The following is a 14891-nucleotide window of genomic DNA, read 5'->3' as shown; positions in this document are numbered from 1 at the left end:
CGTAAAAAATTATGTGATAATGTTCATCAGTCAACTCATTGGTGTTCATTTTCAATCAATCTAGATAAAAAAATGATATCAAAATGAAATTACGGGATGTTATTTAATAATACAACTTTAACATTTGACAACCAAATAATAAAACAAGGTGACTCGGTAAAAAATCTGGGTATTATCTTCGACCCAACTCTCTCCTTTGAGTCACACATTAAAAGCGTTACTAAAACGGCCTTCTTTCATCTCCGTAATATCGCTAAAATTCGCTCCATTTTGTCCACTAAAGACGCTGAGATCATTATCCATGCGTTTGTTACGTCTCGTCTCGATTACTGTAACGTATTATTTTCGGGTCTCCCCATGTCTAGCATTAAAAGATTACAGTTGGTACAAAATGCGGCTGCTAGACTTTTGACAAGAACAAGAAAGTTTGATCATATTACGCCTGTACTGGCTCACCTGCACTGGCTTCCTGTGCACTTAAGATGTGACTTTAAGGTTTTATTACTTACGTATAAAATACTACACGGTCTAGCTCCATCCTATCTTGCCGATTGTATTGTACCATATGTCCCGGCAAGAAATCTGCGTTCAAAAGACTCCGGCTTATTAGTGATTCCTAGAGCTCAAAAAAAGTCTGCGGGCTATAGAGCGTTTTCCGTTCGGGCTCCAGTACTCTGGAATGCCCTCCCGGTAACAGTTCGAGATGCTACCTCAGTAGAAGCATTTAAGTCTCATCTTAAAACTCATTTGTATACTCTAGCCTTTAAATAGACCTCCTTTTTAGACCAGTTGATCTGCCGCTTCTTTTCTTTCTCCTATGTCCCCCCCTCCCTTGTGGAGGGGGTCCGGTCCGATGACCATGGATGAAGTACTGACTGTCCAGAGTCGAGACCCAGGATGGACCGCTCGTCGGGACCCAGGATGGACCGCTCGCCTGTATCGGTTGGGGACATCTCTACGCTGCTGATCCGCTTCAGATGGTTTCCTGTGGACGGGACTCTCGCTGCTGTCTTGGAGCCACTATGGATTGAACTTTCACAGTATCATGTTGGACCCGCTCGACATCCATTGCTTTCGGTCCCCTAGAGGGGGGGGGTTGCCCACATCTGAGGTCCTCTCCAAGGTTTCTCATAGTCAGCATTGTCGCTGGCGTCCCACTGAATGTGAATTCTCCCTGCCCACTGGGTGTGAGTTTTCCTTGCCCTTTTGTGGGTTCTTCCGAGGATGTTGTAGTCGTAATGATTTGTGCAGTCCTTTGAGACATTTGTGATTTGGGGCTATATAAATAAACATTGATTGATTGATTGATTGATTATTTATGTAGTTTGCTCATTTTCCTCAACTGGTGCACTAACATCATGTGTTTTTTGTTGTTGTTTTTTTTTACAAAAATACAAATAATTGCTATTGGGATATCTAGTGGACACAATTAGAAAAGCAGTTTCTTTCAGTCAAAAACTTCGGCTCATTTTTATACATAGCAAACTCATCCCGCAGGCCGGATAAAACCTGTTCACAGGCCTAATCCGGCCCACGGTCCGTACTTTTGACACACCTGCCCTAAAGTATGTCAATTTTAGGGCAGGTGTGTCACAGATCCACTTTTAACCACTAATATCACAGTCAAAATGAAAGCTTGTTCCCGTAGGCACCATAAACTGTTAATAATGTTTAGACAAAAGTGTGTATTATATATACTATTATATATATTGTATTTATATAGGTGTGTGTGTGTGTGATGGATATGTGTGTATTTTGGGTATATGCATGTGTGTATGTATGTGATTGTGTGTGTATGTGTATATATGTATATATATGTATATGTATGTATGTATATATATATATGTATATATATATAAATTGTATATATGTGTGTGTACATATGTATATATGTAAGTGTGTGTGAATTTAAATGTATTATAGACAATATATAGCAGCAACCACTGAATTGAATGATATTATATATATTATTGTATTATATACTGTAAATATATATTGTATATGTAGAGGGGTGGGACCTAATAAGTTTACTTCTTCCCCACCCCCTTTTGAGCCAATCTTGAAATCTACAAAAGATTAGGCACATGTAATGTTTTCAATGTAGGTGTAAAAATAATGTATCTATATATTTCTTTTGTATTTTATGTCATTCTCTTGTTTTGTTTGCATGGCTCAAAATAAACCATTCATTCAACTTTTGTTACTGTGGCGTCAAGATGGCTGAAGCAATTGTAAGAGTCTGTCCACAGTAGGGATGGGTACCTTACATATTTTAATTGATAACGTACCAATTACCTATACCTAGGAATTGATACCGGTACCGATACATTTTCTACCGCTTGTCCCTTTCGCGGTCCCGAGGGGTGCTGGAGCCTATCTCAGCTGCATTTGTACCAAACGATACCAATTTTCAGTTATTTTGTGTGTGTTTATACGTTAATAAATGTTCATTTGTTTCATTAAAAAAATCTGTTTTTTTATCTAACATTTAATTAACAGTGACCTGGAAATGATAACGATGCTGTCCAGTTGTTACACACCAGCAGGCACCAGTAGGTAAGAAATGTTGGTTATGTACAATATTGCTAAACAAAACACCAGATAATAACTCTCCTAATAGTTGCTTTTTGCCGTCCTTACACACACACCATATAATTATTTGTATGTTGAAGCACAGGACATCTGATTACTGTAACCGTAATGCGCCAACAATCCTTCAAGCGGTGCGGCTTCATAACTAACCACGGTCGTAATAAAACATTTTGACAGATTTTTGAGCGCCGTGTGTAATGTTCTATAATCTCAATCAAACATCAAACTTTTTGGTGTCGCTTGCTATTGCATCCTGCAGTCCGCACGTATCTCCTATGTGTGACTGCCATCTGCTGGTCACACTGATCATTACACCATGTACTAAACAAAATAGTTTCGAGGTTGGTAAGCACAACCAGAAATATTCTATATATTTGGTGCAATGAGTTATAAGGCACAGCGTCGATTTTTCAGAAAATTAAAGGATTTAAAGTGCGGCTCATATTGCGATAAATATAGTATTAATTTGTTACTCTTCTTGAGTCTTGTTTACAAGTATTATTCAGTAGACTGTGCATGCAGTTGCAATTCCAATACATTAGATAGCAGTAATGTGTAGACTCCATTGTGCTGCCGAGCCAGAAAGTTTTTAGTGGTTTAATGTGCCCTAAAAAGTGTTTATACTGTAAGTATTGTACTTATTACACACTAGCTGATTTTTCGTAATAATATACTGTTTTCATTACCAAATTTGGAGGTGCTGAAATCGCTATGTAAAACCGCAAATGCTAATCAGTAGCATGTCTATTGCAAAACCAATGTAGATTAGCATCAAGCTTGCGCATTTTTAAAAGTCGAGCCTCACTTTTTGTCCGAGTTTTTTTTTTTTTATCATGCATACTTGCTTTGTTGGCATGAACAATTGTGTGACATGGGTGCTTGTTTGCCTGCTGAGTGTTTGAGTCGGTGTTTAGTCTGCAACCAGGTGCGATGTCAAGTGCAACAAAAGTATGGAAATTCGGGACTTTTCCCAAATCCACAGCGTTAAAATTCTTACAGTATATTTTTGTAATATACTGTTTTCACGAGTTGGATCCACTATGGACTGAACTTTCACAGTATCATGTTAGACCCGTTCGACATCCATTGCTTTCGGTTCCCCTAGAGGGGGGACGGGGAGGGGGGAATGCCCACATATGCGGTCCTCTCCAAGGTTTTATCATAGTCATCATTGTCACCGATGTCCCACTGGGTGTGAGTTTTCCTTGCCCTTATGTGGGCCTACCGAGGATGTGGTAGTGGTTTGTGCAGCCCTTTGAGACACTAGTGATTTAGGGCTATATAAATAATCATTGATTGATTGACTACCAAATTTGACGGTGCTGAAATCACAATATAAAACCGCAAATGCTAATCAGTAGCATGTCTATTGCAAAACCAATGTAGATTAGCATCAAACTTGCGCATTTTTAAAAGTCGACCTTCACTTTTTGTTCGAGTTTTTTTAATCATGCATACTTGCTTAGTTGGCATGAAAAATTGCAACATTGTGGCCTGAGTCCTCTCTGAGTGTGACATGGGTGCTTGTTTGCCCGCCGAGTGTTTGAGTCGGTGTTTAGTCTGCAACCGGGTGCGATGTCAAGTGCAACAAAAGTATGGAAATATGGCATCATTTGATTTTACGTGAATCGATACCTGGTAGTACCGCCAAAATTTGGTCGGTGTCTATATGAGTAACAAATTCGGGACTTTTCCCAAATCCACAGCGTTAAAATTCTTACAGTATATTTTTGTAATATACTGTTTTCACCAGTTGGATTGAACTTTCACAGTATCATGTTAGACCCGCTCGACATCCATTGCTTTCGGTTCCCCTAGATCAGGGGTAGGGAACCTATGGCTTTTTTGATGACTGCATCTGGCTCTCTGATAAATCTGAGCTGACGTTGCTTGACAGGATAAATAATGAATAATTCCACTTGTAATCCCAGTGTTAAAAATAATGTTCAAAATATAAAACATTCTCATGCATTTTTAATCCATCCATCCGTTTTTCTACCGCACCTGTTCAAGAAGTTGCGTTAATGGTAAGAAGTATTTGTTTATTATTGGTTAGTGTGGGGGTTGCCCTCCTGGGGGTTCTTCAGACCCCCAAGCACTGACATGAGAGCCTGTTTCAGGGTTACAATATTGTTTTATTTTTCAATAAATCCCTCAATTGCTTTCCAGCAATAGTATTTCCAGCCCCAACCCAGTCTCTCCTCCTGGCTGCTGCTTATAACAGAGCGACAGGTGATTAGATAACAAGGCCCAGGTGGGCCGTCTACGCACCTGTTGCTGCAGGCCCGCAGGCCACGCCCCCCCCCCCTCCACAGTTAGCTTCAGAATAACAATGTTATTACAAAGAATAAGAAGAAATGTTGGTCTTACTTAAAAATGCACATGTTTAGTTGTGTTCAGTGTTAAAAAAAATGTTATATGGCTCTTACGGAAATATATTTTAAAATATTTGCCTTTTCGGCTCTCTCAGCCAAAAAGGTTCCCGACCCCTGCCCTAGAGGGAACTCTTCCCAAATCCACAGCGTTAAAATTCTTACAACATGCCAAAGGAAATATGACTTTGCATCGCGTGTCTTAATTGCCTGAGTTGTTCACAAGGAAGTACATCTGCGTCAAAGTGATGACGCACATTAGGACTGAAAGTGATTTTAAGTATTAGTGATAGATTGGAGTTCCCACTTCAGGAACTGGAACTAGTTGCGAAGCCACAACTATTAAAATTAGGAAAACCTGATGTTATGATCATGATCTGCACTGGGGACAAGCAAACAGTATGGCTAAGAGCTACCACCCCTCCACCCATCAACATCTATTGGGCAAAGAAGAGACACGGAGCCCAGCAGAGGCAGATGAGGTCGGGGAGGTGACAGGAAGAGGGTGAAAGATGAGCGAATGGAGTGATGGAGAAAGTATGGATTGCATTTTGTCCACTTACAATCACTCCAGAAGAGCTATTTTGGGAGAAGGCGGACATGACAGATTGGACTGACAAGACAGCTCTCTTTGCTCCTTATTTCTTTTCCTACGCCTCTCACTTTACATTTCTCAAAATCTATCAGCCTCCATCTCTGTGTGGCTCCACGGTAATTTTAGAGGCCTGAGAAATAATGACTGCCTTTGCTCTCCCTCCTTTCGCTCTGAACAGTCTTGAATGCGAAGTGACTTCAATCCTTTTTGGAACGAAAAAACTGAACCGTTTGTGTTTTTTATGGCTGCATTTCCGTCCTTTGACTCTTTTCTCATCTTTTCGGTCTTGGGAGGAAGAGAAATAATTAAAACATCTGAACTCCTGCTGCACAAAGCGAGGCGAACGGCTTGTGTGCCAGAGGCTTGAAACTATTCCATCTGGGATCACAATGACATTTGGCTGATGACGAAGTGGTCCTGTTCAAATAACCCCCTTGTTGCTCTCATGGAATGGGTATCTGAACTAAAGTCGAAGGTAAGTCGGGCTGTGTGTGTGTAAAACCGCAATCCCAATGAACTATGAGTATTTCACCATCACATCCTTCAAAAGGACATACTGGATAATAATTAGGGGCAGAGCTGACAAATGCTACTAGAATGCATTATTCGCCCAAACCTAAAACGGCCTGGAAAATCTCACATTAATTATGTATAACATTAAATGACAGGAAATACTTCAGTACTGAATAAAGCAAAACACTCAACCACAAATCAGTCCACACTCTTCATTGTTCACTGTTTATCTGAAATATTGTGTGGAGATATGGGGAAATAACTTCATCATCATTGTTTCCTTCTGCTAAGTCGAAATTTATGATCCTTTCTTTTCGGAAAGTGCATTACTGTGAAAAGAAAAACAGCACCGCTGTTATTTTTACGGTAAAATTTTGGCAACTGAGCTGAAAGATTGTTTTGTACTTTTACAGAAAAAAATCACTGTATTGTTTTACTGTGCATTATTGTAAATGGCAAATAAGTAAATTTTAAGTAAAATTCTGGCGACAGAGCTGTCAGGTTTTTTGGGGAGTGGGTTTTACTCTAAAAGAAAAAACGGCACCACTGTTAATTCTTGAGTAAAATTCTGATGATTGAGCTGGCAATATTTGAATGTAAAAATCTACTAACTACTTTATCGTGTATTTTAAAATCTTGCAGATATGCCATTCATGCCTTCTGGTATGTCTATATCTATGAAAAGAAAAACAGCCCCACTGTTATTTTTACGGTAATATTTTGGCGACTGAGCTGCCACAATTTTTTTTTTTTTTTTTTTTTTTTTTCAGAAAAAGCCACCGTATTTGACTTAAAGAGCATTATTGTAAATGGAAAATCAGTATCACTGTTAATTTTAAGGACAATTCTGGCGACGGAGCTGCCAGGTTTATTTTTGTTTTGTTTTTTACCGTAAAAGACCAAAACAGTACCACTGTTAATTCTTAGGTACAATTCGAATGATTGGGCTGGCAATATTTTAATGTAAAAATCTACTAACTACTTTACCATGTATTTTAAAATCTTGCAGATTAGATGGCAACAAAGACCGGTAAACGTGATTGATGCCCAACGATAGGACAATTTATTTGATCAAATTATAATAATAATCAATTCAAGGTAGTTGTTTTGACTGAAGTATAAAATATTTATATAATGTTCTAATAAAATTCATCAATTTTTCTTACAGTAAAAAAAATAAAGTGCTCCGACTCCTGTTTTGATAAATTTTACCGTAATTTACAGGCACAAAGCCGCAACCTTTTTTCCCACACTACGAACCCTTTGGCATATTCAATGCAGCTGCTAATTTATGGATTTATGTCACAAGCCACAAATATATTTAGCCCCGTCACACAAGACCAATAAAATTGCCGAACGGGTCATGGTGGATAAATGCTGTAGGAGCCTAAATGCTGTTTAAATTAATTTACATTTTATGGAAGGTGCTTTATGTTTATTCAGCCAAAAGGGGACTATTTACTTTATTTGCATGATAAGAAAATGTATATATTGAATGCTTAGAGTAATTATATAAAGCACACTTTAGCTGGAATTATTACATTTGTCAAAATGATTTGATGACGTAACTGTTTTAAGTGTATATATGGCGGAAGGATCCGTGTGGTAAAGGGTTTTTGGACGCAAGGTGTTGTGGGTAATTGCTGTCAGGTGCGGTGGAATCGAGCCACACAGTTTTTTGACCTCACTCATACTTATTCTCATTCATACTTTTTCTAACTCATACTGCAACAAACTCTCAATATTTTGTCATTCATTTGTTCCTACATCGTGACTGTTTTATGTTTTGAATGATTAAGATCACAAGTAAACCATACAAACGAAGAAGAACGTCTGGAGTTTTGTTTTGTTGTTGCCGCAGCAAGCGGAGCGAATGTGATAGTAGAGGAGCGTCAAGCTTAAGGCTACTTTAGGAATCTACAAATGCAATTGTTTACATTGACTCCAACACACTCACACACTCATTCAGTCAGCCATGTAGCGCAATATGGACTCACCCTCATTATGAAAAAGAAAGGAAGAAATGCATAAGACACAGCTTTCAAGTTTAAAGAGATCTACCTGGCTATCAAAAAATAAAATACAGCTGCTGCACAGAACGGATATCCACTATCACCAACAGGTTTCATAAAAGGCTGGATTGATGCATGCGGAGAATACAATACAAGCTTAGAAGTGAATTTGCCTCAAGACAAAATTTAAAGTGAAAATGAGGCCGAGAAAATGTCGACTGAAGCAATTTTGAGTATTTTCATCATCAACACCAAAGAAGATGACTTCAGCGGTTTCACAGCGCAGGAAGAGAAGGAGGAGGATGAGACTACTGTATGCCATGTTATAGGCAGTCTTTTATTATATTTGTGAATAAACACAACCGCCTGTGTAAATATTTCATGTTTTGAAGGCCTACTGAAAGCCACTATTACCCACCACGCAGTCTGATAGTTTATTTATCAATGATGAAATATTATCAGCCAATATGGCCTTTTTAGTTGACTAAATTGCCATTTTAAATTTCCCGGGAGTTTCTTTTTGAAAACGTCGCGTAATGACGACATGTACACGTGATGTCACGGGCTGTTAGGAAGTATGAGCGCTGCACACACACACACAGCTAAAAGTCGTCTGCTTTAACCGCATAATAACACAGTATTTTGGATAACTGTTGCTGAATCTTTTGCAATTTGTTCAATTAATATTGGAGAAGTCAAAGTAGAAAGATGGAGTTAGGAAGCTTTAGCCTTTAGCCACACAAACACACGGTGATTCCTTGTTTAAAATTCCCGGAGGTGAAACTTTACTATGGATCACAGAGAACATGGATCCCGACCGAATGTCAACCGGCAGGTTTCAGTGAGAAAATTGTGGTAAAAAGTCACTTCTTACCGGAGATCAGCTGAGCTTGTGCCGCCCATAAAGCTGCCGTCGACTTCCCTGAGACACTGCGCGTCAACACATCCGTGGACACACACCTCCGACTATCAGGTACTGTTAAACTCACTAAAACACTAGAAACACAATAGAAAGATAAGGGATTTCCCAGAATTATGTGTCTAGTCCGTCACTATCAATATCCTCAAACACAAATCTTTCATCCACGCTCAAATTAATAGGGAAATTGTCGTTTTCCCGGTCCGAATAGCTCTTTTTGTTGGAGGCTCCTATTAAAAACAATGTGAGGATGTGAGGAGCCATCAACATGTGACATCATCGTCTGCGACTTCCGGTAAAGGCAGGGCTTTTCTGTTAGCACCAAAAGCTGTGAACTTTATCATCGATGTTCTCTACTAAATCCTTTCAGCAAAAATATGGCAATATTGCGAAATGATTAAGTATGACACATAGAATGGACCTGCTATCCCCGTTTAAATAAGAAAATCTCATTTCAGTAGGCCTTTAATTCCTTCACATTACAGACATGAGTGGCCTGTTGGGATTCATCTAAAGATGATGTGGGTGCTGTTTGTACAGTATTTGGTGTGCTCTACAGTCCAGAAATGATGGTCAAATTCAGTGTCTTCTCAGATACGTTACACAAAATTGTCTGTTGATCTGCTGTGTTGGTGTTAAATAGTGTCACTGTGCAGTGTGCATAATCTCAACTTCATAATTGGTGGTTAAGGCATTATGTGAATTGCAGTACATTAGCCCGTATTACAAATAGTGAGACTGTAAATTGATTTACAACAGTGTTACATGTTTTTGGACGGTCGATGTATCAAGTGCCCCAAATGTATTTGGCTTGATTACAATTACAGTAATGAATAACACTGTGGAACATACAGTATTTGTGCCACATGGAATATAGTGTTCAGCATGTCTTATATCAACATGATTGTGTGTCATCCTCTGGTGAGGATGACATGTTTCTCCTCCTGTCGTGATCCCATTTTCACAGCGACTACACAGTACTTCTCAGTGATTATTTATCTCCTCCCTCTTGCATCATATAATTTCTTTAACTCTGCTTAATCATCCTTGTTGTCTATTCCATTAGATGTTCTCTCTTTATCTGCCTCCTTCTACTGTAACTGTATATGAGGCCAATCAGCTACAGGCTTAGAGCCGGTGTTATTACAGACTTTACAGCTGTGGGACCTCTTGGTATTTACTGTATGCCGGGGCATCTTACAAACGTAAACTAGCATTTGTGCAGAGTTCAGGGAAAAAAAAAAATGGTGGATGTGATATTGAAGGTAAACTAATTCATAAAGAACTGATGAAGTGATTTAAGAAAACTCTGGCAACTTTGATGGAGGAAAACAGTTTTCTTCAAAATACGTGTCTTCACCAGAAATAAATGATCAGTAGAAAAAGTTTGTCTGCGGTGCAGCACGAAATTTTGGGCCCCCATACAAACGACTTCTAAAGGGTCCCCAATGCAACCAGAAACCCGACATCGATGCCTCATACACACACACGATAGGTTTACATGCATTAAAAAACGAATAATTGCACTGACAGTTTTGGACTTTTTTTTTTAAATAGAATGAACATATCCAGATAAATCCTGCTGAATACATGTTTTTTCTTAAGAATAAAGTTGACATTCCTTTTTTTTTTTTTTTTTTTTACAAAAAAGTGCTAACAAATCTAAAATAAAGTGGCCATATAAATATAGGTTAGATAGGTTTACATGTATTAAAAAACAAATAATTGCACTGATTTGGTTGAAACATTAATTCAGTTTTGGACTTTTTAAAAATAGATTAAACGTATCCAAATATATTTTGCTGAATACATGTTTTTTTTCTTAAGAAAGAGGTTACATGCCTTTTTAATTGTAATTTTTTTTACAACAAAGTGCTAACAAATTTATAATAAAGTGGCCATATATATATATATATATATATATATATATATATATATACATACATACATACACACACACACACAAAGACATATATATCTGTATCTATATATATATATATATATAAATACAGTATATATATATATATATAAAGATATAGGTTAAATAGGTTTACATGCATTAAAAAACAAATAATTGCACTGATTTGGTTGAAACATAAATTCAGTTTTGGACTTCTTGAAAAAAGAATTAACATATCCAGATAAATCTTGCTGAATATATGTTTTTTTTCTTATGGAAAAAGTTACATTCTATTTGATTTATTTATTATTATTATTTTTTTTTTTTTACAAAAAAGTGCTCACAAATTTATAGTAAAGTGGCCATATATATATATACATACATACATATATATATATATATATATATATATATATATATATATATATATATCACTTAAATGTGTTTTCATGTTTAAAAAAAAAACAAAAACAACAAAATAAACAAAATTTATTTTGAAGGTTATATATTTAAATGGCAGAAAAAAAATCTTCAAACATTACGTCTTTACTTCAACGCTCCTGATGGTTGGAGATTCAAAAAAAAAAGTGTGACATGACGTTAAAACTGTTATGCTGGAAAGGGAGACGGTGCACTGAAATGCATTAAATGAGTGATCGGAGAAAAGATGGGATCTTATCCCCCACTGGGCCTCTGCAGACTCAGTAGCTGAAACAGCCTGCCAAAAACATAACCTCATCTGGGTTTGAAGACACCTGGCTTTTCACACCAGAGCATGCAAGATGACTTTCCCAGCTGTCTCACTGTGTATTACATGTTAGGAGGGACAGCGGGGCTCTCTGTCATTTAAGAACATGTAAGGTGTGGATCTCTCCTGACTCAGATAATGAGCGTCATATTGGTACTGAGCCCAGCTCTGCACAATTTATTTCTTCTTCACCGTAGGCGGTTGAGCAAGGTGCAGTAAAAGGTATGTGTACTTTTTACTCGGTAGGCCCCTTGGTCCTTGGTCTTAGCAGCATGACTCCCGGAGACCACTAATATACAGTATCCTGTCTGGATGCATACTTTCCTGGAGATACATCAGCTTTTGACAGTGTGATATATCTGTCTGAGCATGTCTGTGTTTGGAAAGGATTTTGCATGAGGTGTCGCTCATTCAATGAGACGTTATGCTGGCGTGCCCAACTACCGACACACCGGTGAGACCATTTCAGCTTGAACTATGCCTCCGGGTCAGCACACTTACACCAGAACAGTCAACCACCCTCTTTTCAGGCACATTGTTCAATGTAGGAAACTTCTGCAGTTGCCAGCTATTGTCGGCTGCCAAGCATCAAGTTAGGTTAAGGTTTCACGGTAATGTATATTCAAGATCACAATACACACCATATATATATATATATATATATATATATATATATATATATATATATATATATATATATATATATACATACATATATATATATACAAACCCTGTTTCCACATGAAGTGGGAAATTGTGTTAGATGTAAATATAAACGGAAAACAATGATTTGCAAATAATTTTCAACCCATATTCAGTTGAATATGCTACAAAGACAACATATTTGATGTTCAAACCGATAAACTTATTTTGTTGTGGCAAATAATCATTAACTTTAGAATTTCATGCCAGCACACGTGACAAAAAAGTTGGGGAAGGTGGCAATAAATACTGATGAAGTTGAGTAATGCTCATCAAACACTTATTTGAAACATCCCACAGGTGCGCAGGCTAATTGGGAACAGGTGGGTGCCATGATTGGGTATAATAACAGCTTCCCAAGAAATGCTCAGTCTTTCACAAGAAAGGATGGGGGGAGGTACACCCCTTTGTCCACAACTGCGTGAGCAAATAGTCAAACAGTTTAAGAACAACGTTTCTCAAAGGGCAATTGGTAGAAATTTAGGGATTTCGACATCTATGGTCCATAATATCATCAAAAGGTTCACATCTACGCTCCATAATATCATCAAAAGGTTCAGAGAACCTGGAGAAATCCCTCCACGTAAGCGGCATGGTCGGAAACCAACATTGAATGACCGTGACCTTTGATCCCTCAGACGGAACTGTATTAAAAACAGACATCAATCTCTAAAGGATATCACCCCACGGGCTCAGGAACACTTCAGAAAACCACTGTCACTAAATACAGTTCGTCGCTACATCTGTGAGTGCAAGTTAAAGCTCTACTATGCAAAGCGAAAGCCATTTATCAACAACATCCAGAAACGCCGCCGGCTTTTCTGGGCCCGAGATCATCTAAGATGGATTGATTCAAAGTGGAAAAGTGTTCTGTGGTCTGACGAGTCCACATTTCAAATTATTTTGGAAACATCGTGTCATCCGGACCAAAGAGGAAGTGAACCTTCCAGACTCTTATCGACGCAAAGTTCAACAGCCAGCATCTGTGATGGTATGTGGGTGCATTTGTGCCCAAAGGAATGGGTAACTTACACATCTGTGAAGGCACCATTAATGCTGAAAGGTACATACAGGTTTTGGAACAACATATGCTGCCATCTAAGCGCCGTCTTTTTCATGGACGCCCCTGCTTATTTCAGCAAGACAAGGCCAAGCCACGTTCAGCACGTGTTACAACAGCGTGGCTTCTTAAAAAAAAAAGAGTGCGGGTACTTTCCTGGCCTGCCTGCAGTCCGGACCTGTCTCCCATCAAAATTGTGTGGCGCTTTATGAAGCGTAAAATACGACAGCGGAGACCCCGGACTGTTGAGTGAGTGAAGCTCTACATGAAACAAGAATGGGAAATAATTCCACTTTCAAAGCTTCAACAATTAGTTTCCTCATTTACCAAACGTTTATTGAGTGTTGTTAAAAGAAAAGATGATGTTCTGAAAGACGAGCCTGCTAAAAACGACATCAGCACTGAGCGCCGACCAGCACAAAGATACAATAATATGTAGCCAAGGTGACAAAGTTCTCATTCTGTCATGAGAAATGGCGATATTGTGATGTGAAGATGTTAGCGGCTTTAAATAGTGAGGGTAAGACAAATGTTAGTCAACAGAAAGTGCAAAATGTTCAGAAGGGAGTTGAGGATTTTTGCACGTACCATATTTTTCTAATTGTTTAATTTTCTCGAAAATCGATAGTGCTCCGTATAACCCTGTGCGCCAAATGTACATATAATTCTGGTTGTGCTTACCGACCTTGAAGCAAATGGTGTAATAATATGTGTGACCAGTAGATGGAAGTCACACATAAGAGGTAAGTGTGAACTGCAAGTTGACGCCTGTTCAATAAATAGCCAGTACCCGAAAGCGAGCAACACCAAAACGTTGATGTTTCATTGTGGCTAAAGAACATTACACACAGCGCTCAGAAATCTGTCAAAATGCTTTAGTATGACTTTGGTAAGCTACGAAGCTGCAGCGCTAGATGCAACGCGGAGATTATATGGCTACGGTAGTCAGAGGTGCTGTGCTTCAACAAATCTCATTTCAGTAGGCCTTTAAGTAAATCATAAGTGTTTTTACCGTGTACTGTATGTGTGCTGGTTTTTACCTGTAAGGCGTCCCCCAGGTCAGCTGTACTGATTTCCGGGTCTTCTGTGGTGTTGAAAGGGACGGGCGTTATCCTGACGAAGGTGAGGACACGAGGTTCAGGGTACCTCCAAACCATTAGCCCTGGACTGTCTTCGGTCTCACTGTAGAACACCACCTCATGGGGCCCTGGCCACCTCCGGGAGGCTGCACGAAAAACAAAAAAAATTGCAATCTCAATGTAACTGAAAAGACAAATAAAGAAAATATTGCAGTTGAAGGAAAACAACCAGTAACTCCAAAAATATGAATGGAGCGTATTATATAAAAGGCAATTATAGGCAGTGTAATTAATTACTTGATAATTATGGTGAAATTGTACTGGAAAACAGCAGAGTCTGAGCATATTGAAGGATACTAAACACAAAGTAAACAAAAAGTTCATCAAAAAAGCTGTAAA

The 14891-nt window shown here is 38.4% G+C and overlaps 1 protein-coding gene across 3 annotated transcripts in view; it reads right to left on the bottom strand.

Moving 5' to 3' along the window:
* Window positions 1-14891, bottom strand: part of LOC133562376 (intermembrane lipid transfer protein VPS13B-like) — an 819661-nt gene that overhangs the window by 233652 nt on the left and 571118 nt on the right. For all 3 annotated transcript variants that reach the window (XM_061916536.1, XM_061916534.1, XM_061916535.1), the window contains exon 41: window positions 14454-14638. In XM_061916536.1, the coding sequence (XP_061772520.1) occupies window positions 14454-14638 (185 nt within the window). The remainder of the gene's footprint in view (window positions 1-14453; window positions 14639-14891) is intronic.

This window comes from Nerophis ophidion, linkage group LG11, assembly GCF_033978795.1.
Source record: "Nerophis ophidion isolate RoL-2023_Sa linkage group LG11, RoL_Noph_v1.0, whole genome shotgun sequence".
Lineage (NCBI taxonomy): Eukaryota > Metazoa > Chordata > Actinopteri > Syngnathiformes > Syngnathidae > Nerophis > Nerophis ophidion.
The sequence above is the reverse complement of the archived record's forward strand: the minus strand, read 5'-3'. Positions and strand labels throughout refer to the sequence as shown.